At 41.5% G+C, this 27,043-nt stretch overlaps 1 protein-coding gene across 1 annotated transcript in view; it reads left to right on the top strand.

The window, feature by feature from the left end:
- Positions 1–27,043, top strand: part of DNAH7 (dynein axonemal heavy chain 7) — an 87,405-nt gene that overhangs the window by 39,262 nt on the left and 21,100 nt on the right. The window contains exons 35-48 of the mRNA XM_054171643.1: positions 595–792; positions 2,196–2,351; positions 4,041–4,209; positions 4,941–5,067; positions 5,924–6,143; positions 7,408–8,280; positions 13,420–13,649; positions 14,653–14,983; positions 15,666–16,012; positions 17,268–17,448; positions 18,580–18,765; positions 20,639–20,802; positions 25,727–25,881; positions 26,755–26,945. Of these exons, the coding sequence (XP_054027618.1) occupies positions 595–792; positions 2,196–2,351; positions 4,041–4,209; positions 4,941–5,067; positions 5,924–6,143; positions 7,408–8,280; positions 13,420–13,649; positions 14,653–14,983; positions 15,666–16,012; positions 17,268–17,448; positions 18,580–18,765; positions 20,639–20,802; positions 25,727–25,881; positions 26,755–26,945 (3,528 nt within the window). The remainder of the gene's footprint in view (positions 1–594; positions 793–2,195; positions 2,352–4,040; positions 4,210–4,940; positions 5,068–5,923; positions 6,144–7,407; positions 8,281–13,419; positions 13,650–14,652; positions 14,984–15,665; positions 16,013–17,267; positions 17,449–18,579; positions 18,766–20,638; positions 20,803–25,726; positions 25,882–26,754; positions 26,946–27,043) is intronic.

The raw sequence follows: 27,043 nt of genomic DNA, 5'->3' as shown, positions 1-27,043 counted from the left end.
CATAAAACATGTTATTCTAGTAAAGGAAGTTTTGTGTTCAGAGGTGGGAATGTGCTTCCTCTAGGAAAGACTTAAGATGCGACCAATCTCTATGAATTTCATATTTACTTTTGTCTCAAGATCTATATTTTTGGGATGGAAGTTGCTTCAGGGTTATTTACAATTGGTTTTAATCTCCTTATATTAAATTTACTGCTGAGAAGTGTCAAGATTCCTCTAGTAGGCTGATCTGAAAGAAAAATCTTTGCTCTGGAGCTTCAAAACTACCAAATCTGCCCTCAGATGTCATAGCTAGGAGGTGCTTTTTATGAGGGAGAGTGCGAAAAGGCTGACTATGCTTTTTTAGTTTGTGATCACAATTACACAGTAATTTTGTCTATTATTAGATATTTCTATACTATATGTAATACAGATAAAAATATCTCAGATTGAGAGCACTGCATTCTGAAACAAACCTATAGAATTATTGTTTAATCCTTTTTGAAATGTGTTGATAATTCCATCTGTTAAGTCCTAGAACTTTGAGTTTTCTATTGTCATTGGTGTTTGTTCCTGTTTATAATAAATATCTGACTTCGTTATAAATTAAAATAGGGAGCAGGAATGTGGGAACCCTGGGTGGAAACACTCAAATCAGCTCCTCCTATACCTGAAGATATGATGTTTAATGAAATAATTGTACCAACTCTGGATACTGTTCGATACATGGCGCTGATGGAACTGCTGACAGTGCATCAAAAACCTTCTATATTTGTGGGGCCAACAGGAACTGGAAAAAGTACCTATATTAATGTAAGAGCTTTTGATACTGACATTAGACATGGTTATAAATATGGGAAGATGAGGAATAATTTGGTAGCTTTTTTTAAAAAAGTAAAATGAGATATGAATTGTCAGATATTACAAAATGAAATTATAGGCAACTAAAAATGAAGTTATGTAGCAAAAGGTGGTGGATTTAGGGTTTAGTTTTCATTTTCTTCTCTACACTTCCAGACCAAATACTTAAGCAGCAGCAAGATACCCACTGGAATAAACTGCTAGTAGAACCCCAACAGAACTCTTTCAGTTTAATTCCTGAACTGATTTCCTTTGCATTGTGATTATATATATAGCTGGGCTAGACGCACAGACACTGACACAGAGAGGACTAAACCATTGAATAAGGCATCTGGCAATGATTGCTCAAGACAGTGTCACACTGTACAATTGAAATTAGACTTTATTGTCTTTGGGAATCTTGTGATTTTGGGAGAGAGTATTTCCTTCTTTTCATCTTCAGTCACCAATTGATGGTTTGTTCACTTCAATTTTCTGATGTGGTTATTAAAATAGCACTATGGGTAATACAAAAAAACCCCAACAAACACCAAAACCCCAAAACTCTAATGGTCTAGATTTAACATTTTAGACAAGTTTTCGTTCCTCAGACAGATCTGACAGATACTTTGGGTTAAATACTAATCTTTATGAGTGACTATTAAAGCCTGACAGAGGCAATTGAGGCTGTGCCTACAGACTGTTCATGCTGTTGAGGTTCACTTGCAAAAATTTCCAGATGCAGTGTTTTTCTCTGAGTTCCATCTAGATCAGTGAGCAAATATACTTCTGAGGCAAGAAGGGGTGATGTGAGTGGAGCTAGAGCAAAGCCAGTAGTGCATTATAGCTAACAACATTCTCTAGATAAAGAGAGAACTGTTACTCTGAGCAGCATGAATCTGATTTTATTTGTTCTTTTTTCCTCCAGTATGCCTTTTTGTAAAGGGTTTTGCTTCTGTTGATTGCTCCAGTGCAATCAGCATGAAGCCTGTGTACACTCAACTGTTTTGCAGAGGAAGCAAAACTTGAAAGTTATGTAAGCAGATAAAATAGATTTGGATTCATGGTATTGAATCTCTTATCTTTCCTTCCTTTTATGTGATAAAAATCTAACTGTGAATTCACTGACTAAGGATTATTTAACTTAGTTTTGTTTTTATATAAAGCTATCGAGTCACTTTGCTCTGTAATCTCCATAAATCATCATTGTTATATTTCTGTGCAGCAGCACAATTTTGCTTTTCAAGGATACAGATCAAACCTTCTTCCTGCTGGAAAAAACTCTATGGTCTGTTTGATTGCTGTTTGCTATAGTGCTGTAAAATTTGTTTATCTGGCTATAGAGATTGACTTTCTCCTCTCCACAATCCTTCCAGAATTTTCTTTTAAACAATCTAAACAAAGAAGTCTACAAGCCACTGCTCATTAACTTTTCAGCACAGACTACTGCAGCTCAGATTCAGAATATTATAATGTGTAAGTTGGATAAAAGGAGAAAAGGAGTTTTTGGACCTCCTCTTGGGCAGCGAATGGTAAATGATGTATTTCTGTATGTAAATAAGTGTTTAAATGCAAACAAATGGTCATAAGTGACAGTAGGAAAAGATGCTCCATTTTAAATGAACTGGCAAAGTCCTAATTCTTCTAATTTAGGTTTTTATGTTTCTGGGCCCCTCAGTTTAGGAAGGATGTTGACTTGCTGGAGCGTGTCCAGAGAAGGGCAACAAGGTTGGTGAGGGGCTTGGAGCACAAGCCCTATGACGAGAGACTGAGGGAGCTGGGGTTGCTTAGCCTGGAGAGGAGGAGACTCAGGGGTGACCTTATTGCTCTCTACAACTACCTGAAGGGGGGTTGTAGTGAGGCAGAGGTTGGTCTCTTCTCCCAGGCAACCAGCACCAGAACAAGAGGACACAATCTCAGGCTGTGCCAGGGGAGGTTTAGGCTGGAGGTTAGGAGGAAGTTTTACACACAGAGAGTGATTGCCCACTGGAATGGGCTGCCCGAGGAGATGGTGGGGTTGCCGTTACTGGGGGTGTTCAGGGCGAGGCTTGACAGGATGCTTGGTTGCATGGTTTAGTTGATTGGGTAGTGTTGGATGATAGGTTGGACATGATGATCTCGAAGGTCTCTTCCAACCTGGTTTATTCTATTCTATTCTATTCTCTGCTTCCTTCACATTTCTCCCTGTAATATGCATCCTATTTTAACCAACAGAAGAAAATATTATATATCATATGAATAACTGTGAACAGGATTGGCACAGTTCCCCCTTCATATTTCATGATACCAGCCCCAGTATAAGAGTTCTGGGTGCGTGAGCTTGTTCCTGGGATGAAATCAGTGTTGAGCAATCAGTGTTGAGATTGAGAGTTGGATTAGGTGAACTTCAAGGTTCCTTCCAGCCTGGATAGTTCAATTATTTCAGAAGTGTCAAAGGAGATTTGAATCTTTTATGATGTTACCATTGATGCTTGCCAAACCTTTAACGATCAAAGGACCTCTGAGTACTCAGAAGCTCAAGAAAGATGTTAGAGAAGACTTCCTTTTTTTTTTTTCTCTTTTTTTCTGGTGTGAGCAAATTCTTTCCTCCTCTCTTGAGAAGAGGTGGTGGAAGCCCCATCCCTGGTAGTTTTTAAGGCTGGGTTGGATGTACATCTGGGCAACCTGATCTAGTGGAAAGTGGTCCTGCCCGTGGCAGAGGGGCTTGGAACTAGATGATCCTTGAGGTCCCTTCCAACCCTGACAGTTCTGTGATGCTAAATCTAAGGAGTTTCCATTCTCTCTCTCTCTCTCTCTCTCTCTTTTTTTTTTTTTTTCTTCCCTCCTTTCAGCCCAGATTACAGGAAAAGTAAAAATTACTGTGTTTGAAGTGCAGTCACAGTGTGTATGGTTTGATAGTGGTACTTCCAGGATGCCTACAGACTTTTAAAGTGTGCAGCCCTGTTTTTCTTCATTTCAGTATATTGTAAATATTATTAAATAAATACTTTTTATCAAGGACAAAATGTATTTTAAAGTCTTCCTCTTCTTTTCTGATGTATTTTAGCCTAGTCTTCAAAATGTAAAGATATTTTGAGGGAGAAATTTTGTCCTGATCTGTATTAGTCAAGAACACTTCACACAGTTTTCAATATGCTGCCCAAATTGCAGTTCAATTAAATATAAATATACATATTCAGTAAATTAAGTACATGCAAAACCCTTTCTGCTTTTCTTTTCAGGTAGTATTTGTAGATGATGTTAACATGCCAGCACGAGAGGTCTATGGTGCTCAGCCCCCTGTTGAGTTACTACGACAGTGGTTAGATCACTGGAATTGGTATGACCTTAAGGACTGCTCAATGATTAAACTTGTAGATATTCAGATGGTGTGTGCCATGGGACCACCAGGTAGGAGATGTGTCTTATGTACTTTTTCCTGTTGCTTTTGCTTTGAGAGGATGAATTCTTATGGGTACACAGTTTTACATATTGGGTCTTTATGGATAGACCTAGGATTCCAGCAGCCCTTTCCTTGCAGGAAACATGAGTAAAGTAGTTGAGTATCAGCAGAGAGACTACACAAGCCTGCCAGGAAGGAGCAGTGCTTTTCAAGGAGACAAGAATGTATCTACAGAATATTTATGAAATCCCTTTGGTCTAAGGAGACCCTCTATGAGCCTTCAGCCAATTTCTGGTTTATGTCCTCATATTTCCATATGCAGCTTCATTATCTAGTTCACAGTCCAGTCATAAAAATTGCTGACTCTGGAACTGGGATAAAATGTCAATGGAATAAAATAGACAGCATTACTTCTAGAGGCTTCTGGTGTTGGCCTGCTTGAAAAAATCAAAAGCATGAGTTTGGAGTTTATAATGAAAGTTTTCTCCCAGAAGCATAGTTAAGTAGTGTCAAAGCTATCCATAGTTTGATGATTTCAGTCTGTGTTTTACAGACTGTTGGTTACAGGAGAACAGCCTGACACTGAGCGACATGCTGCTTTCATTAGGTTTATGACAGTGGTACATACCAGTGTGAGCCTGGTAGCTGATCAAAGATGAATGTCAGCAAAAAAATGGCCAGGTTTGACTGTTGCATTTTAAATGTTTCTGTTACATTGTTAATGGTTTCTAACCTTTAGGTGGTGGTCGGAACCCAGTAACACCACGATTCTTGCGACATTTCAACACAGTTACTATCAACGAGTTTGATGATGAGTCCATGTACACAATTTTCTCTAGAATCTTAGACTGGCATCTAACAGTACGGTAAGTGACCTCTGTGTACTGAGGAAAATCAAAGTCAGTGTTTAGATTAGTACAAGACATATTCATAGGACACTGCGCTTGAAAGGAAATAATCTGTTATAACCTCTGCCTTTTGTGTTATTCGTTACTCTGCAGAAGTGTAGGGTTCATCTTAAAATACTCCACTCATAAAGTTCTTGTTGTGAAGTCTCTAACAGAGATCTAAATTAGCTGAGGCTAATTCAGTTAGTTGAGGTATTTCTGCAATACAGTGTTCTTATGTATAATAAATAAATACAGAATTGGGATGGTCATTATTCAAAGAATAGAAATAGAAACTACTCTCAGTTTCCTGTGGTTTGAGGAAGCTTACTGTTTCTTGGGCCTTTCACCAGTGCATGATTTTAAATTCCATTATTAAGAATGGACTTGAACTTTCATTGTCTATCCATTCTGACAGCAAAGCCTCCAGAGATGCTCATATCCTGTTTCCAGACTAAGTTTCTGATTTGACAGCTTCTAGTCATTTGAGGGAGAAAGACCCCAGAAGACAGCAGGGACTATTTGACCCAATGTCCCTGTTGCTCCTGTTTCGTCACAAAAATGAGGAGAGGAAGACTTACAATTAGTTGTCTGATGTAGCCAAATTTGTCAGCATCTTCCACAGTTACTAGACTTGATTTGCAGAGTTGTTAATCTAATGAGAGTGCTAAGATTTGTAAAGTTCCCTGTGAGGAAGTGTAAACGTAGGACTTAAAAAGTAACCCAAAGTCATAACTAAATCAGTGTGCATATACAGTCTTGCTATTAATTCGTATGCTAGCATAATGGAATGATGAGAATCACTCTGTTCTTACCAGCTTTTCTAACTCATCAGTTATAGCTTCCCACCCCAGTATGTGGAACTGACTCCACAAATTATTAATGGCACCATGCGGGTGTATAAAGAAGCAATGAAGAATCTGCTTCCCACCCCAGCCAAGTCTCACTACTTGTTCAATCTCCGTGACTTTGCACGTGTTATCCAAGGTGTTTGCCTGTCAAGGCCTGAAACAATGGAATCTGCAGGCATGATAAAACGTCTCTGGGTTCATGAGGTAAATCATCCAATACTCAGAAATTGTATGTATTGTAACTAAAAAAGGGTTGTGGGTTTGTGTGTTAATCTTTTTCTCATGCCACCTTGGCATGACACTCAGGATTTTGTGTAGTGTATAGGCAAAAGAAAGCAGACTTTTTCATATCTACAGTCATATCCTAATAGAGAAGTTGATTGCTGATGCCTTCACATTCTCTGCTGCTTTCAATGCCTACACAGTTCTTTCCATTTCTTCTCTTCTTCCAAAAAGGCTCCAAATCAACAGTGAGAACAGCAAATCATCATGTATCTGGGCTATCTTTAGAAGAAGTTCTTGAGCTTACTGTCTTCAGCAAATGTTTCCTGTCTTTCACTTGTAATAGGACAGGCACACTGACAGAGTTCAGGTGGAGCATCCCTTTAAAAAAACATGTTCTTCACTAGCATTTTCATTAACACGTTACAATCTCCAGCTACAGCCTTCTTTCTTGAAATTCAAAGCCATGACTTGTCCTGTCTAGCTGTAGTGGAAAGAGCAACACGTTCCCTTCCTCTTTGCAGCAGCTTTTTATGCATTGATGTAATAGTTTATAATTAGGGGACTTGAACCTCTTTCCTATGAAGGAAGACTGAGAGACCTGGGGCTATTTAATCTGGAGAAGAGAAGGCTGAGAGGGAATCTTATCAATTTCTATAAATACCTGAGGAGTGGGTGTCAGGATGAAGATGCCAGGCTCTTTTTGGTAGTGCCCACTGATAAGACAAGGAACAGCAGGTGTAAGCTAGAACACAGGATCTTCCATCCAGAGAGGAGGAGAAACCTCTTTACTGTGAGGGTGCTGGAGCCCTGGAGCAAGCTGCCAAGACAGCTTGTGGAGCTTCCTTCTCTGGAGACTTTCAAAACCCACTTGGATGTGTTTGTGTGTGACCTTCCTGAGGTGATCCTACTCTGGCAGTGGGCTTGGAATCTACGATCTCCAGAAGGTTCCTTCCAACCCCTACCACTGTGATTATATATGTGTATAATGTACATGTGTGTATATTGTGCTTCCATATGAATTTTCACTTCAGACATAGTACTACTGGGCTCAATTGTTCCAATCAACTCTAAATACCTATTTTGTTTTCTTTTATGTAGTGAAGTTTAAGCTAATTTATATTTTGAAGCCTTTTTTGGAATTGTACTTGTTTTATTTTATTTAAAAGAAATACACATTCAAGAACAGAGCAACTATTAAGACAACTAAAGCAACTGTTAAAGCAATTACATTTTCATTACATAGGTTCTTAGAGTGTATTATGATCGCTTGGTGGATCATTCTGACCAGGCCTGGCTTGTTGGATTCATCCAAGAAGTGGTGAAGCATGACTTACACGAAGACTTCCATGAACTGTTCCAGAATTTAGACTTCAACAATGATGGCAAAGTGGAAGAAGATGACTTACGCAGCTTAATGTTTTGTGATTTTCATGACCCCAGGAGAGATGACACCAACTACAGGGAGATTAGTGATGTGGACCAGTTGCGATGGGTTGTAGAGGGTTACCTTGAGGAGTTTAATAACATGAGTAAGAAGCCCATGCAGCTTGTCCTGTTCCGCTTTGCCATAGAACACATCTGTAGGATCTCCCGCATCCTGAAGCAGCCTCGCAGCCATGCCCTCCTGGTGGGTGTTGGAGGCAGTGGTCGGCAGTCCCTGACTCGCTTAGCAGCCCACATGGCTGAATACAACCTTTTCCAGATTGAAATGACTCGGAGTTATGGTACCAGTGAATGGCATGAAGACTTGAAAGGCATCCTAAGGAAATCCACCGAAGGGGAAACACAGGGAGTTTTCCTGTTCACTGACACACAGATGAAAAAGGAATCTTTCTTAGAGGACATCAATAACTTGCTCAATGCAGGTGAAGTGCCAAACCTCTTTGAATTTGATGAGAGAGAAGAAATTTGTGAGCAAATGCGCCAAATAGATCGGCAGCGGGACAGGACGAAGCGGACAGATGGCAGCCCCATAGCTCTGTTTAACATGTTTGTGGGGCGCTGTCGAGACCAGCTGCACATTGTGCTGGCCATGAGTCCCATTGGAGATGCCTTCCGGAATCGCCTTCGGAAATTTCCAGCTCTTGTCAACTGCTGCACTCTGGACTGGTTCCAGGTAACCCCAAAACTTCTGGTGGGCTGGTTATTCTAACACAAATGCACTAGAAACATGGCTTCAACACTGTGTAGCAAGTGGCCCTCTTTGGTTAAGTTAGCCATGCCAGATACCTGGAACTTTCCCAGCACTGCATTGCCAATTGTGTGCGCTGCTAGAACTGCTCTGGCTGTGGCAGAGGCTGAGGGCCCTGTAACTGTGTGACCGTGCTAGAAGAGGAAGATGGTGTAAGACGGTTGGATGGTTGGACACAAAGGGTAGTGGTCAACAGCTCAATGTCCAGATAGAGACAGGTGACAAGTGGTGTCCCTGAAGGGTCTGTATTGAGACTGGTGCTGTTCAACATCTTCATTAATGATACAGAGAGTGGGCTTGAGCCACCCTCAGCAAGTGTGTAGATAATACCAAGCTGAGTGGTGCTGTTGATAAGACTGAAGAATGGGATGGGTGTCTGGACAGGCTGGAGAGGTGGGCTGAGGAGAATCTCATGAGGTTCAGTAAGGCAAAGTGGAAGGTCCTGCACCTAGATTGGGGAAACTTTTGATATCAGTCCAGTCTGGGGGCATGTTGAGGTTGAAAGCAGTCCTGCAGAACAGGACTTGGGGGTGCTGGTGGATGAGAAGCTGGACATGAGCCAGCAACAGGCACTTGTAGCCCAGAAGGTAAATGGCATCCTGGGCTGCATCAAAAGAAGCATGGCCAGCACATGAGGGAGGTGATTCTGCTCCTCTGCTGTGGTGAGACCTCACTTGGAGCACTGTGTCAAGCTCTCTTTGTGGTGGTTTGAGCCTTAACTGGAGTTTAATCAATCAAAAAAAAAATAATAGCTGGAGTGGGTTTGGAAGTAGAAGAAGTAACTTTTTAAACAAAATATATATATAGCAATAACAGGGAGGATTTATAAGGGTAAGGAATAAGGATGAATAGGCAAATACACAAAACCAAATATGGATGGCCTTGTATCTCCCTTGATGTATGCGGATTTCAGTCCTTTAGAGAAGTGTGGATGCGGCAGGGAGAAGATCAGGCCTGACCATGTGGCAGAACCCGGAGGCCAGCAGCGGCTGTGGGTCCTTTCCGACAGGCGAGGCAGGAGCAAAGAAAAAGATGGCTGCCACGCCCTCCCCTGTATAGTCTTGCTGGACAGGAAGCGGGGAGCAGAACAGACCAACTTAGACCCAGGGACCCCGTCTCCCAGGAGGGAGAAACCATGTCCACCTGCATCAGGTTTCTTTTGTCCCCTGGGGGATGCAGGGCTCTCACAACCCTCCCCACACCCCTGGATGGGTGTAACCCAACACAGTACCACCACACTCTGGGACCCTCAACACAAGAAGGATACAGCCCTGCCGAAGCAGGTCCGCAGGAGGGTCAGAAAGATGATCAGAACTCTGAAGCACCTCTCCTATGAAGACTGGATGAGAGAGTTGGGGTTGTTCAGCCTTGAGATTAGAAGGCTCCAGGGAGAGCTTAGAGCTACTTTTCAATATCTGAAGGGCCTACAGGAGAACTGAGGAGGGACTGTTTAGAAAGGCTGGTGGTGGTAGGTCAAGGGGCAGTGGTTTGAAACTGGAGCATGGTAGATGTAGGTTGGACGTCTGGAGGAAGTTTTGCACAATGAGTCACAGGAACAGGTTGCCCAGGGATGTATTTGAGGCCCCATCCCTGCAGATATTCAAGATCAGACTTGCCATGGCCCTGGGTGGTCTGATCTAGTTGGTGGTGTCCCTGATGACTGCAGGGGGATTGGACAAGATGACCTTTGAGGGTCCCGTCCAACTTGATGCAAGTAATAATAATAGTAATAATAATAATAGTAGTAGTAGTAATAATAATAGTAGTAGTAATAATAATAATTAAAAAAAAACAGGTTGGAAGAGACCTTCAAGATCATCGCGTCCAACCCCTCAACCAATCCAACCCACCTAAACAACTAACCCATGGCACCAAGCACCCCATCAAGTCTCCTCCTGAACACCTCCAATGATGGTGACTCTACCACCTCCCCAGGCAGCCCATTCCAGTGGGCAATCACTCTCTCTGTATAGAACTTCTTCCTAACATCTAACCTAAACCTCCCCTGGCACAGCCTGAGACTGTGTCCTCTTGTTCTGGTGCTGGTTGCCTGGGAGAAGAGACCAACCTCCGCCTGTCTACAACCTCCCTTCGGGTAGTTGTAGAGAGCAATAAGGTCCCCCCTGAGTCTCCTCCTCTCCAGGCTAAGTAACCCCAGCTCCCTCAGCCTCTCCTCATAGGGCTTGTGTTCCAAACCCCTCACCAACTTTGTTGCTCTTCTCTGGACACGCTCCAGCAAGTCAACCTCCTTCCTAAACTGAGGGGCCCAGAACTGGCCACAGTACTCGAGGTGTGGCCTAACCAGTGCAGTGTACAGGGGCAGAATGACCTCCCTGCTCCTGCTGGCCACACTGTTCTTGATGCAGGCCAGGATGCCATTGGCCCTCTTGGCTGCCTGGGCACACTGCAGGCTCATGTTCAGCCTACCATTGAACCAGTACCCCCAGGTCCCTCTCTACCTGGCTGCTCTCCAGCCACTCTGACGCCAGCCTGTAGCACTGCATGGGGTTGTTGTGGCCAATGTGCAGAACCCGGCACTTGGATGTGTTAAATCTCATGCCGTTGGACTCTGCCCATCTGTCCAGCCTGTCGAGGTCCCTCTGCAGAGCCTCTCTACCATCCAGCAGATCAACTCCTGCCCCCAGCTTGGTGTCGTCAGCAAATTTACTGATGATGGACTCAATGCACAGTATCACAGTATAACTAAGGTTGGAAGAGACCCCAAGGATCATCAAGTCCAACCTGTCCCAACAGACCTCACGACTAGACCATGGCACCAAGTGCCACGTCCAGTCTCCTCTTGAACACCTCCAGGGATGGTGACTCCACCACCTCCCTGGGCAGCACATTCCAATGATGAATGACTCTCTCTGTGAAGAACTTTCTCCTCACTTCAAGTCTAAACCTCCCCTGGCACAGCTTGAGACTGTGTCCCCTTGTTCTGGTGCTGGTTGCCTGGGAGAAGAGACCAACCCCTTCCTGGCTACAACCACCTTTCAGGTAGTTGTAGAGGGCAATGAGGTCACCCCTGAGCCTCCTTTTCTCCAGGCTAAACAATCCCAACTCCCTCAGCCTCTCCTCATAGGGCTTGTGCTCAAGGCCTCTCCCCAGCCTCGCTGCCCTTCTCTGGACACGTTCAAGTGTCTCGATGTCCTTCTTAAATTGAGGGGCCCAGAACTGGACACAGTACTCAAGGTGTGGCCTAACCAATGCAGAGTACAGGGGCACAATGACCTCCCTGCTGCTGCTGGCCACACTATTCCTAATACAGGCCAGGATGCCATTGGCCCTCTTGGCCACCTGGGCACACTGCTGGCTCATGTTCAGGCGGCTGTCAATCAGCACCCCCAGGTCCCTCTCCATTTGGCAGCTCTCCAGCCACTCTGACCCCAGCCTGTAGCTCTGCACGGGATTGCCGTGGCCAAAGTGCAGCACCCGGCACTTGGACTTGTTAAATGCCATCCCATTGGACTCTGCCCATCTGTCCAGTTGGTTGAGGTCCCTCTGCACAATGCCCTCATCCAGATCATCAATAAAGATGTTAAAGTGCATGGGGCCCAGCACTGATCCTTGGGGCACACCACTAGTGACTGGCTTCTGGTAACATCATTAACTTGGGCTCCTGGCAGACAACAGAGTTCCCTATGAGATGAATCTGGCTGACATATGGGGCCCTCTGTTCCCTTCAGAAGGGAATCACCAATAACAATTATCCTCCTCTTTATTTTGAGGGAGCAGGTCCTGATGCCAGGGGAAGGCTGCTTAACCTTAGGCTGTTTAGCCTCAGGGTGAACCCCAGATGGTGTGTCCTCTGGCATCAGGATCACCTCACCCTCGATCTCCAGTGCCCCATACCTGTTTTCCAAGAGCAGCAGGGAAGGGGAGGGGAGGCAAGGAGGTTGTACCTTGTGTCTTTTGAGAGGAACCTGTGTCCATTCCCCTCTGCTTTTTGGACAACCAGCCTCTGCTGGGGGAGCCTGCAGAGCCTGCTTACTCTGGTTCATCTCTTTCCTACTTTCCCTTTCATCTCTAAGACTAGCAACCTCGTCTCTCAGTCTGACTACCAGGTTAAGCAGATAGTCAATCTGCTCACACCTTATGCAAGAGTTGCCCCCACTGCCCTGCATCTCAAGTGCCAGGCTCCAGCATTCTCTGCAGCCAGATGCCTGGACACCTACCTCTTGCTTATGACACCTACCTACCTGCTTCTATTCCCCCTCAGTCTGAGTAGAGACTGATTTTTTAAAGGAGTTATTGCGCCGAGTCACCACCATGGCCAGCCCTGCCCACGGCACCTGCTGGACAAAGTTTTAGAACAAGTGCGGCAGTGCGCGTCTGAGCGAGAAGCCAGGCTGAGAGGGACCCACTGCGAGCGACCGCCGGCTTTAAAAGCGCCGGAGCCGGTAACATAGCGAGCCCAAGCGGTCCCGAGCAGCAACCGCGTGGAGAAACAGCAGCGCCGAATCCAGCTAAGTGCCGAGGTGCTGCTCGCTGGTCCTGCTGCCCCGTAGATCGAAAAAGCAGTTTGTCCCTGTCCGAGGCTCCGGTCCCGGGGTGTTCCCGAGAGGGCACCCGGGCTGAAGTGAGTATAAGTGAATGAACATAGCACTGCGTAGACATTGCAGATTTCTCTATGTAGTGTCTTCTACTCTTAGCAACACTACTAAAATCTAGGGTGCTAAAAATGTTTGAACGTGAAATACCTGTCAAAAACACAAACATCTTTTGATGCAGAACACAGATTTCCCCTGTCTGACTGTCACATGCAACTGAGCCTAGAATATTTAAGATGTGGAACTGAATCATGTAGAGAATCTGAGGAACTTAAATTTCTTCAGGTTTTTAAATGTAGTATTGTATTTAAAGGATATATTTTGAAGAGGAAGAGCACTAATTGGGTTCTTTCCAGTTCTGTATTGTCCTATATGCTGATCTTTTCATCATGAAGTAATATCTCTGTGCCTCAGCAACTTTGTGGGGCAAAGATACCTTTGTGGAAAAGGTTTTGAGATGTCTGAGTGTGAAGAATGGAGTAAGAGTAAAGTATTTCTTCATTTGTTGTAGACGTGGCCTGAAGATGCATTGGAAGCTGTTGCCTCTCGCTTCTTGGAAGATGTTGAAATGTCAGAAGAGACTCGAAGTGGCTGTATTGCTATGTGTAAAAACTTTCATACATCTACCATTGCTTTATCTGACTTATACCATGCAGAACTTCACAGACACAACTATGTTACACCTACTTCATACTTGGAACTGATCTCTACTTTTAAAAGTCTGCTTGGAAAGAAACGCACGTAAGTATTTCTGATGTGACCTTTTCCAGAGGAACACAAGTTTACCAAAAGTAGTATTTTCTGTCTCTTACAGCTAAGTTGAACAAGACAAGGGAATTGTTGTCCCTGGAGTCAAATTGTCAGAAGTAGATGGATAAATTGTACTCTTAGGGTACATGATTTGTTATTGGACAACAGGTCTGACTTGGTGCTTGCAAAACACTCTTGCATTAGATGACTTCTGACATCCTTGCTGATGTTGCTGTGTGCTGATTGTGGACATTATGCTACAAGAGTAATTAGTAAGCCTTTTTACTAACTCTGATTCTCTGGAGTATGTAGGGAAGGTACCATCTGGGAAAACAGGTTCCAAGTTGCTAGGTGTCATTGGCTTCCTAGCAGGGTTCAGCTGTGTTGTGCCTGTGCAGAGGGGACCTCTATGCATATGCACAACTGTTCAGCTCTAATGGCTGGAGAAGTTCTTTTTTCTTTCCTCTCCTTCCCATTGATAAGACACTACCAGAACAATGAAGTGTTTAATTTGATCAGTAGGCTGTATGAAACACTGCACTGTATGCAGTGATCTAGTGCCTCTGAAACTTCCTCATTTTGACACTGTTGGCTGTCCACAGAGCCATTCATGTTCTGTTGCTGAAATGATTTTCCCAATCATATTAAATCCTATCTCAGTCTCACCTCAACTAATAATTTGTGTGAGTGTATCCCTGTTTCCTCCTTCTCTTTTTCTTATCTGTTGTGCCAGCTTGATTTTGGAGCCCCTGCCAACAAAGAGGCAGAAGCTTAACAATATCTCTGATTTAGTTATACGTGACCACTGATTAATCTGTATTCTAAACCCTGAGTATACAAGTTCAAGACCATGGCTGAAGTAATCTCTGCCATGTTTGCTATTTGTGGAGCAAATCAAACCAGACTGGAAAAGCATTTGATTATTGAAAAAGACTGGGGAATGGATCCCAGTGAATTACATGCTCAAGTACTGATAAAATGTCTTTATTTTCAGAAAGGTGATGAAAATGAAAAGAAGATATGAGGTTGGCTTGGAGAAACTACATTCTGCTGCATCTGAAGTAGCTTTGATGCAGTCTGAGCTGGAGGCTCTGGAGCCTCAGTTGCGGGAAGCCAGCATGCAGGTTGATGAGATGATGGATGTTACGCAGAAGGAATCTCTGGAAGTTGCCAAAACTGAGAAAGTTGTGAAAGCCGACGAAGCTGTGGCAAATGAACAGGCTATGGCTGCAAAAGCCATCAAAGATGAATGTGATGCTGAGTTGGCAGAAGCCATGCCTTCTCTAGAAAATGCTCTGGCTGCTCTTGACACTCTCACTGCGCAGGTATGGCTAACAATCCATATTTCCACCACTGGAGAGATGTTCAGATGTTGAGATTTGACATTGTACTTACACGGTTTTATAATTCAGAAACTTCTGAAATCTGTCCTTTTTAAACAGCAAAATATCTCAGCCTTTATTTTCTAGCCAAGAAGCCATATCTAAATTTTTGTGCATAACAAGATCAAATACTATGACAAACATTTCAACAATCATAGTTATAAAAATACTTGGACTCCACAATGGAGAAGTTGCTTTTCACTTTTTTATTCAGGACCTGCCAGCCTGTCAACTAATATTTTTATATCCAGTCTGTCAGACTCTAGGCATTGAGGTTGAAATACTGTGACTCCCCATTTTAATCAATATCAACTGGTTGTTGACTAGTTTTCAGATAACTTTTGTTTAGAAATCAGTGTTAGTTTAACCTGCGGAGGAGCTTAAAGAAAGGACTGGAAAGAATGGGGGAAAATTAAATAGAAATGTTAGAAATAGCAACTGAGATACAGATCTGTGGACTGTGCAGGCTTGTGTATGAACTTTAAGATTGTTTGCATTTTGTAGAAGGTATGAGAATTGCAAACTACCTTGACATAAAAAAAGATTATCATTTATATTGGAATAGAAGAATGAATCCACCCATGTTCTGAGCTCTAAAGGTATTTATTTTATTTATTATTTCAAGGATATTACAGTGGTTAAGTCCATGAACAGTCCTCCCGCTGGTGTCAAGCTGGTAATGGAAGCTGTATGCATCCTTAAAGGCGTCAAAGCAGATAGGATTCCAGATCCAGCAGGCTCTGGAAAGAAAATTGAGGATTTCTGGGGTCCTGCTAAGAGACTTCTGGGTGACAGAAGATTTCTTCAGTCTCTTCATGAGTATGACAAGGATGACATTCCCCCAGCTTACATGTCTGTCATCAGAAAACATTATCTTACAAATCCTGAGTTTGTACCAGACAAGATTCGAAATGCTTCCACAGCAGCAGAGGGGCTGTGCAAGTGGGTCATAGCCTTGGAGTTTTATGATACGTAAGTATGTATTGGAAAAAACCCAACAAACCAGACTATTAAAATACATTTGATTAAACAGATCAGATGCTCTTAACTCTGAGATTCTTGCAAGTGGGAAACTTGTGCAAACAAGCAGTCATAAAGATTGATTCCTGTAACATAGCTGATGTTAAGGTGTGGAGTCTGATTTTCAGTTCTGAATTTTTCTGAGAGTGTCTGGGAGCAAAAATCTGTTAAGTTAGCAACTGAAGTTAACTTCCTTTTAGAGCACTACACAAAGTAGAGGCAGTAGTGAAATATCTTTGGAAGTTTCTGGTAGGCATATCAAGCCCAAAGGATAATTTTTTTTCTGCTCTGTATTTGGTGTACTACAAAAGTGTGGGGTTTTTTATTATTATTATTTTTCTAATAAGAGCCCTCTGTATCTCACATTTAGCAGTAAATCAGCACTAGGGTACTCCACTTGTGATTTGAAAGTTGAGTCATGGCTTGTAGTGCATGACTCTTTTTGAGAGGATGCTGCGTTACTTGACTAAAAGTTACGTCATGGTAGTCAATGCGTACATGGTGGAGTTCTCCTTGTGAGAAATATGAGCATCCACATATACCAGTTGTAAGAGAGACAACTAACTATGGAGATCTGTGACTTACAGCAGCACCAGAGGAGGTTCATTAATGATGAGTCTAGTGTTTGTGAAATGCTGTTTGAGCTGAGCATAGGGACATTATTGAGTGTTTTCATGCTGGTTGTTTTTGGAAAGATAAACAACATGGTTTCAGCTCTGCGTTACTTCCAGCAGTCTCACAAAAACACCTGTGTAGATGATTGAAATCCTCAAAACTGGAGAATAGATCCATGGATGTGAAAAGCTGTTCATTTTTTCTTTTCTGACCGTGTGTGTACAGTGTCTGTGAGCGTTACCATGTATGTATGATTATTTCTAGGGCACAAATCTGTGATGGATTCTAAGCTGTGATCAAATAGGGCACAGTTTGGAAACTCAATCTTTTGTCCTTTTGTTTATTACCCGTTATTACAGAAAATTTCGCAGCAACTGCATAAATCAATATCGGCACAGACACAAGTGATTAAGTAAAACCCAACTGTTTTCAGATATCACCAGATTATGAAACAGAATATTGCATCAGCTACTGAGCTGCTGAGGTTTCCCTTATTTTTTTTCTGTTTGTTTTTCTTTTTTTCTTTTTTTTTAATAGTATCCCTGAGTGAGTGTTAATTTATTTACATTTCATTTACTCTGATTTTATTTAGGGTGACAAAACATGTTGCCCCCAAAAAGCTGAAACTGAATCAAGCTGTAGAAGAATTAAATATTGCTATGGATAGTCTAAGAAAGAAACAGGCAGCCCTGAAGGAGGTTCAAGATAAATTGGCTGTGCTCCAGCAGACACTGGAATCCAAGAAGCTGGAGAAGGCTGACTTGGAAAATCAGGTATATGATGCAAAAGATGAACTGTTGTTCTACTGAGAGCCAGAAACATTAATTAAAAGGAGCTGTTTTATCAAATGCTATTTTTCCTTTTAACTGCCAATACGTTGAACAAGTCACACTTGGAGATAACCACCTTTTTATTTTGGTGTGATGGTCTTGAAGTTATAAATGGGCAAAGTGTGGGGAATAAATGCTTCAAAGTAATAGAAACTGGAACTGTTAGAAATTTACTATCCCTCTCCTGTCTCCTCACTCATATCTGCTTTCTTGTGAGGACATCAGTTTTCAGTGATTGGTTGATTCAACTCTTCACCTGCAAGTGAGTGCCCTTGAAGGTTTGAATGTTTGCTTATGCATTCTGTGCTAATGCAATGTAGAGAATGCTTTCTTTCTGTTCCTGACTGCTAAATATCTGTTATGTGTGCAGAGCAGGTGATGTTTCTCCTGGTAGGCTTGGAAGTAGAATGAGGAGTGAACTACACAGTTTGTTACTGTGGTGTAAATTGGCTGCTATGGTTACCAAAAGAGAGAGAGAGAGAGGATTGTAGCAGCAGGAGGAGCTGGCATAATTTTCCTCCTATCTTGTGTCTGAAATGTGTCTCTACTAGATAGTAAAGAAATTCTAATACAGCTGGATTAAATTCCTGTTGAATCAGATTTTTTGTTTGCTTAAAACCCAACAACAGAAATGCAGATGATTTGTTCACAGGATGCTTTTGCAGAAAAGAATCTACCTACTTCTTTCATAGACAGTGATCTCTGCAAGGTGTTTTTGTGTCTCTTGTGACATGCAGGTGATTTCCTTGCCTATTAATATCTTCCATGTCACATACAGAGCTATTTTGAATTGTATCTTTTATACTGGTCTTCTTCCTTTAGCTGGATGAAGATGTAATTGAATAGGCCTTACTGTGTGGGTACTGAGATTGAGTTTTTTGTTGCTGTTTTGCTTTGTTTGTTTCTTTTGTTCTTGAAGTATTTCCATTATAATAAAGAGGTGTTTTCTTTCTATTTGATGAAATTAAGAAAACATCTGCACAGGAAAAGAATCCTTGAATGCTTTAATATTTGCAAATTGTCTTGAAAGTGACAATGTAATCAGCAATATTTTTATTTTTTTTTTTCCCTGAGGTTGACTTATGCAGAAAAAAACTCCAGCGAGCAGAACAATTGATTGGTGGCCTTGGGGGTGAGAAAACTCGCTGGCAGGAGACTGCTTTGGACCTGGGAAAGCAGTACAGCAACCTGACTGGAGATATACTCCTTTCATCGGGAATCATAGCTTACCTGGGAGCCTTTACATCCAGCTACAGACAAGTAATACCATGGTTTTGTCCCTGGGTTGTCTAATAGTCTACATTTTACTCATTTTCCTTTTCATATAAAATTTATAGTTTTAAATTGTGTTTTAATAGAGTCATAAGTGGAGCTTAAACTGTGTAAGATTTTGAGTTGTGTTTATAAGACTCCTGGGGGAAATTCTTCCTTTGTTCTATTAAGTACTTAATGCTGTGTAGAACATGGAGTCTTTTGGTTGCTTTTCTTCTCTAGAGCTATTGCTAGTAACTTTATACCTCATGGCTTTGGTTATTCCTGTTCAACTCAATGGCTAAATTTTCCTTAACTTCAAAGAAAAAATTCAATGGATGTCAGAATTACCCTGACTTTGAAAGTTCCTGAACTCCGAAACCTGCCATTGAAGTCAGATGAAGAAATTTGTGCCCATTTCTTTTGAAAACCAGGTCTGGGTGTCAAAACTTGCTAAAAATTAAGAAAGGAAAGTAAATCAGCCTACCTACATTGAAACAGAACTTGGCTATAATCCTTGTTTCCACTTTTCCTTCCACTTTTCCTTCCATGTATTTCCTTTCTCCATTTTAATTTAGAAAATATTGTACTGTTCTTTCAAACAATTATGTTCTCCATAGTGCTGTGATGTTACTAATTTCAGACTTTAGAGAGTGAGGATTAATGATGTATCTAGAGATAAGTAAGTAGACACCAAGTTTTAGAATTCAGAATTATGTAATTCTAAATGTTCTCTTTTATGCTTACAATCTGCACTGTGCCTAACATTGTGTCTGGGTAGGCAGGAGGTCTTTTGGTGAAACATCTTAAGGGGTGCTGAAGAGAATGCAGGCATGTAGCTCTAGGTGCAGTTAATATTCATAAAAGGCAGAGACATCTGCATGAGTACTGGCTAAAGATGAACACGCAGGGGTTTCAGCAGAGAAATTCAGTGTCATTTCATTCTCTCTGACAGCATAGTTTCTTTCTCTGTGCAACAGCAAGTGTGGATTCCTGGTAGTTTATTCTGACTCTGATGATTGTGCAGACACATTAGCTAGGTATCTCTTTCACAAACTGTTAGATAGCAGAATCTCTCTGCAGTTCTGCATGTCATCTGCTGCTATTGCCCTCCTCCCCCCACTTTAAGTTTTTGTCAGAGGAAAAGCTAGGTTATCTTTTGGAATATCAGCTTGGTTTTATGCAGAAGGATGAATCCTTTATTCACCACCTCATGCATGTCAGGCCCTTAGACTATTTCCTTTTTAATACTGCACTTCTAAACTTTGTTGCTCGAGGCTTTGCCAGCTCAGTTTAGAGTGTTACAGCACATTTCTTTGCCCTTATACATAGCTTTCACACAAGACTCTGCCTTTCATATGAACATGCTGTTTCTATTAATTTTCCTTCTTTGGATTACATGTTTAAAAGTTTGCATCTTCATTATTACTGTATACCAACCATACAGACGTGTAGTTTACACAACTGTAGTGAGGTGGATGATACAGAGAGCAGTGAGAAGCAACTCCAAATGATTGCTAAACTGTGAAGTTTGGTTAAGTCATGACAAGTGCTAGTTGTATGTTGCCCTGAGAGTTAAATAATGAAGCTTTTTAATTCTGCACTCATTTCATAGTATAGAATACAACTGCTGAAATGGTAAATAAAATCATACCGAGGCTCTGACTACATAGCTTTACACTTCATGTATAGAAATCACATACAAAAGCATTTGTAGAGACATTTTTAGGCATTTTATACAGAATTATTAATTTATTTCCATTTGAAGATACTTGTATGTAGCTACTGTTACAGAAAATGGGTTAAAAATGCATTTTAAAAGAGTTTGAGCAGTTTCTGAATAGACAAAATTCCAGTTAGTATTTATTTTCTTCTTATCTAGATGCAAACTAAAGAGTGGGCATCGCTATGTAAAGCAAAAGGCATTCCTTGTTCTGATGACTTCTCCTTAACAAGTACCCTGGGAGAACCAGTGCAGATTAGAGCTTGGAATATCGCTGGTCTGCCTTCTGACACATTTTCTATTGATAATGGAATCATTATCTCGTAAGTAAAGAAAAATTATTTCCATTAAATAGCTTCTTACAACACGCTTCCATCTGTGGGTTTTCTACTGGATATCTAGTTTAACAACCAAAGTTACAACATGACTGTAAGGGTGAAGTTTATAAGAAAAAATAACATTCATTTTAAACTTTATAAAGTGTTTAAAGCTGTGAATTCAATCCCCTTCTTTTTAACCCCTATGGATTGCTCTAATGATAGCTTCCTCTCCCCTCCTTTGGTTTTTTTCACAAGCTTGTTGCACACTGGATTTTGTTTAAGCCAACCTAAAAATGCATCAGGAATCAGTTTTTGACTACTTTTAATCAGTAGATATGGGAGTAATTCTCCTTTAGAAAGGAGAAAACTCTTTAATGTGCTGGCATCAGTTGCTACCAAGAGGTGTTTCTGCAGAGGTACTGAAGACTGTCTTGCTAATCTTTCGATGAGGGTCACATTTTTTCCCTAAGCTGATGCATACTCCTAGACAAGAGCTAAGAGAGTTTTGGGATTTGGCTTTAGTATCCTAGGCTGCATCAAGAGGACTGTGTCCAGCAGGGCAAGAGAGGAGATTCTGCCCCTTGACTCTGCTCTGATGAGACCTTACCTCAAATATTGTGTCTGGTTCTGGTGTCCCCATCCTAAGAAGGACACAGAGGTGTTGGAGTGAGTCCAGAGAAGGGCCAAAAGGATGACCCAAGGGCTGGAGCACCTCTGCTATGAGGCTAGGTTGAGGGATCTGGGGTTGTTCAGCCTGAAGAAGAAAAGACTCCAGGGGGACCTTAGAGCTGCCTTCCAATACCTGAAGAGATCCTAAAGGAAGATTGGAGAGGGACTTTTCATAAGGGTGTCCAGAGACAGGATGAAAGGGAATGGTTTGAAGGTGAGGGGGAGAGTAGGTTTAGACTGCGTCTTTGGAAGAAGTTCTTCAATATGAAGGTGGTGGAATAAGCTGCCTAGGGAGGTTGCAGATACCTCCTCCCTTGAGGTGTTCAAGGCCAGGTTGGATGAGGCCTTGAACAGCTGAGTCTAGTTGAGTGGTGTCCCTGTGCATGGTGGGGAAGTTGGAGTTCTCTAAGGTCCCTTCCAATCTGAGCCATTCTGGGATTATGGATGGGACACTATGAAGTGTTCTTTGCACCCAGTCCAGTCCTGACCTTTTTGGGGGGAGGGAAAAAAAAAAAAAAAGAGGTTAATTCCTAGCAGAAATCAAATTGCATATTTGGAGTGCTGGAATCACTGAATACTGTTTAGAGTATAAAGCTTGGCAGTTGCAGTTGTAGGCTCCTGCTGTTGTGTAGCTAGCATGATAGTAGTCATCACAGGATGAAGAAGGTTCTGCTAAGGAAATAAGGAATTATTTTTCATTTTGAAATCCCTCTTTTTTGTTTTTACATTTCCCTTTTGTAGCTCTCTTAAGCTATATCCAAATAAAATACTTCGACTTCAAAAGTGTTTTAGACCAATGTACCATTACATAAAGCTCTGCATATTTAAAGATATTCTTGTTCTATTTGGAAAGTGAAACAAATTCTGAAACCTTAAAATTCCTCATAGAAAATACAGATCACCTGAACTCTAAATCTGGTATTATTGCCTTTCACTTTCAAGGTAATTCTTCATTCTTATGTGGTATTCTAATATGTGCAGATTTGGCTCCCACATCAGCCACTAGAATGGCATTTAGATAGAATGCTAGGGGTTGGAAGGGACCTCCAGAGATCATTGAGTCCAATGCCCCCTGCAAAGCAGGACCACTTAGGGCAGGTCACACAGGAAGACATCCAGGCAGGTTTTAAAGATCATCAGAGAAGACAACTCCACAACCTCCCTGGGCAGCCTGCTCCAGGGCTCCAGCTCCTTCACAGTGAAGAATTTTATCCCCATGTTGAAATGGAATTTCCTGTGATTGAGTTAATGTTCATTGCCCCTTGTCCTATCACTGGTTGTTACTGAAAAGAATGTGACTCTGTTCTTCTGACAGCCACCCTTCAGGTATTTGTAGACATTCATAAGGTCCCCTCTCGGCCTTCTCTTCTCCAGGCTAAACAGCCCCAGGTCTCTCAGTCTTTTCTTGTAAGAGAAAAACTCCTGTCCCTTAATCATCCTCACCACCTCTGTTGAACTCTCTCCAGTAGTTCTCTGTCCCTCTTGAGCTAGGGAGCCCACAACTGGACAGATTCCAGATTCCAGACCACCTTCCAGATGTGGTCTACCTAGGGCTGAGTAGAGGGAGAGGAGAAACTCCCTTGACCTGCTGGACACACTCTTCTTTATGCGCCTGAGTATACTACTGGCCTTCTTGGCCTCTAGGGGACACTTCTGTTCCGTGGAGAACTTGTTATCAGCCAGGAGTCCAAGGCTCTTCACAACAGGTCATGGTTTTCTTCCTCCTCAGCTGCAGGTCTCTACCCTTATTCTTGTTAAAGTTCATGAGGTTCCTCTCTGCCTAGCTCTCCAGCCTGTCCATATCTTGTTGGATGCAGCACAGCCTGAGAGAGTGTCAGCCACACCCCACCCAGTTTGGTATCATCAGCAAACTGGCTATGGGGATACCATCTCTTCATCTAGATCACTGATGAAGATGTTAAACAAGATTGTCTAGGCAGAGCTCTCTGGGATACATCTGTCACTCGTGTGACAGCGCACAACATGCAGCTGAGCACATCCACTTTGTAACATCCAGAAACACCTACAGCTCTAGGCTGTGTAGCCACAGCTCTAATAGGTTAGGCTTTCATGTACAGCTGAGATCATCTGTTACAGGGTCAACCTTTGAGAGCATCAGGGTGTGGATCATACTTCAGCTTTAGCAGCTGGATAGGTGACAAAGTGTGAAGTGGAACAGACACAAATAATACACTAGCTGAAGAACCTCAACATGCTTTAAAACCTGGTGTTGTTTGTACTCCAGGAGGCAGAACTGCTTCGTGAGGCTGGAGGATATGTGCTGGGATTGTGGCTGCAGATGTAACTTAAAAAAAGTAATTACTCAATTAATAATTCCATCACTCAGGCTAAACAAATGTTAATTAATTCAGCACTTGTACAGCACATCCTAACACTTCACTTTGATAAAGCTTTGATCCAAATTCTCTTTGAACTAATGGAAAGATGATTAGCATTTTAAACTAAATAAAAATAGCTTTATATTTTGGAATAAGAGATAGAATCTACCTCAAATTGGTGATACATACTATGCTAGGCCTGTAGTTATGAGTTTATGGCTACATGAATTTTCTATTACCATTCCAGGAACCCTATAAAATGCAACTCAGGCCTTCTATGACAACAACTTTTTTAAAAAGCAGAATTAGAGGCTAATTTGCAAACACACCCAATGCCTGGTTGTGCATTCCCATCAGTAATGAAGGAATTTACCATCAATGCAAGCCATGTGCGTGTTTGGCTGTTATTAGAGAACCAGTCTTTAGCCACTCAGTCTTGAGCATTTCTTGTCTGTTACTCTCCAAGTCTGAAGGGGGATGTGCTGAAAATAATGCATGAATGGAACTTTGAAGTAATTAGGAAAAGAAATATGTGCTGTCGGTCTGGGCTGAAGTATTCTCAAATCTTAAATTTCTATTTTAAAATAAGGACAAGAAAAATTATTACAACCAAATGCATAAATGGGCTTTACAACTGGTCCCTAAGAAGTTTGTGGAGTAGAGACTGGAATAGAGAACATAACAGATTTTTCTCTCTTAAACTGTGCTTCACCTGTTTTGAAATTACTCTCCTGAGTATAATCCTAGCCTTATAACACAGTTTCCCCTGGTAGCAGTTTTGAAACCAATAAGCCTGCAAGAATTTAGCTAACGTTGACCTAAGGTTTCCTGAACATTGTCTGTTAGAACAGATACTGTATATGATTCACAGAATGTTAGGGGTTGGAAGGGACCTTGAAAGATCATCCAGTCCAGCCCTGCTGCAAGGGCAGGATCACCTAGAGTAGATCACACAGGAACCTGTTTAGATGGGTTTTGAATATCTCCAGAGAGGGAGACTCCACATTCCCTCTGGGCAGCCTGTTGCAGTGTTCCATCACCCTCAGAGTGAAATCAAAGCTAATCACTTTCTTTACCAGTTATGGAAACCTTTCCTAAATATCACGCTTTGTAAGAAAAGGGACATTTGAAGGTCAGACAGAAGTGAGATTGTGTTGTGTTTAATGGGGTACATTTAATCTCAGTATTTTTAAAGACGATAAGAATCCAGATGCAGACTTGCAAGTTTCATTTGTGAATCAGAAGTTTTATTTTCTAACCAACTGGGATGTAGCTGGGCCCCATGATCAAGATTTTTAGGACTACATTTATTTTGGAATTTTCACTTCTGCCTGCTTGGGTGGTTCCTCATTTAGGTGATTACTGTTGTAATTGATCATTAAAACATGCCCCTTGTCATAGCTACCTTGATAATCTAACTACATGTGGTAGAAAAAGACTGTGAAAAAAATCTGTGAATTTTTACTAAATCTGCCAAAAATAAAGTCCATGAGTTCTTTGTGTCCATTGCTGCTTAAGGCTTAGAGATTAAAAGGCAGATAGCTTTGAATCTGTCCATCCTTTATCTTAACTCTAGAATGTCTCTTTAGAGGAAAATTCCACCTGTTTGCACATGAAAACGCTCGTTTATGGACATGGCTGTATTAGAACTCTTCACAATTTCAAACCTTTTTACTTTGAAGATGCAATAAAATTAATTTCTAAGTAATTTCTTTGAAAGAGGAAAATAATTTTTTCTAAGCAAGGGTTCATTCTTAAATTCCTCAAGGATTATACCCAAGTGTGTGCCTACTACGATTTCATAGTGACCTGCTTTTGTTTTAATGCCAAAAGTGAATAAATTGCCTTGAGACATACTTTGAGGTAAATGTTTGAACAGCTTGTATTTCAGTTTTGAAAATTTGTCTTTTTCCCTTCAGTAACGCAAGAAGATGGCCTCTGATGATAGATCCTCAAGGTCAAGCAAACAAATGGATAAAGAACATGGAAAAAAACAATAGTTTGCATATAATTAAACTCAGTGACTCTCAGTTTGTTACAACACTGCAGAACTGCATTCAGTTTGGCAGCCCTGGTAGGTTAATGACTGATGACAGCGTAAATTACAGCAGAACCTGGAGGGGGCACAGCCAGCTAAAGAATGAAACTCCACTGGGTAGCAAATGTTTTTAGTTAAGGAAAACAGACTTTTTTTCTTGTTTTCAGCCAAATTGGTGCTATAGCAATTGAAGTCCTCACCCCAGGTTATAAGATAGTTCTTAGCACAATTTAATGATAATACTTTGTTTACTTTTTATCTTTTAATTGCTTTATGAGAGTTGCCATTGCTTTGTTTTCATGTTATGCTACTTTTATTTCTAAAAACTAATGTTGTTTTTATTTGGCTTTTCAAGAGTGTAAATACCAGATTGTTAGGCTGCGATCATTAATGATTATTCTATTCTCTGTGGTATCTTTATTGCAATTAGTCTTACTACCCTCCAGTAAAAATAAAGTGATTAAACTGTTACAGCTCCAGCTATTTTTCAGTGGCTAACTGAACTACAAGTAAAGAAATTGATTGGTTGTGCTCTATTTTCTTGATTTTTACATTCTCATATGCTTACAGTGAAAACTGAAGCTGAATTAGCTACCCAAAATTATATCTGTGGCATTTAATAAGTCATTATTTCCCCAACTGCTGTGGTAAGTCATTGGCAGAAGCAGTATTGATAGCATTTTAGCTGCATTTTTGCCAATTGACACAATATTAGAAAAAGGAATACAAGGTACTTTTTGTTGATTTTTTTTTCCAATCAGCCAAGTAAGAAACATTAACTTTACCTTCAGATCTTGCTTGGTGAACATTGTGATTGTTGCACACTGCAAATAGACACTGTACATGTGTGTTTGAAGTCAGCAATACAAATGCCAAGACAGTCCTACTAATCCTGTTTTCATTTTGAAGTGCTGTTGGAAAACATTGGAGAAGAGCTTGATCCTGTCCTGGAGCCACTTCTGCTCAAGCAGACATTTAAGCAGTCAGGCAGTATATGCATTTGCCTGGGAGACTCCACTATCGAGTACGCTCCTGAATTCCGCTTTTACATCACAACGAAGCTGAGAAATCCACATTATCTTCCTGAAACATCTGTTAAGGTAAGAATTTTGAAAATGAAATGTGTAACTCTGTTCTTATTTTAAAAGAATTCCTTGGCTAAAACCAGGGGAAAATTTCTGGTGTTTGTTCCTCCTCC

Source organism: Dryobates pubescens, chromosome 2, assembly GCF_014839835.1.
Source record: "Dryobates pubescens isolate bDryPub1 chromosome 2, bDryPub1.pri, whole genome shotgun sequence".
Classification (NCBI taxonomy): Eukaryota; Metazoa; Chordata; class Aves; order Piciformes; family Picidae; genus Dryobates; species Dryobates pubescens.
The sequence above is the reverse complement of the archived record's forward strand: the minus strand, read 5'-3'. Positions and strand labels throughout refer to the sequence as shown.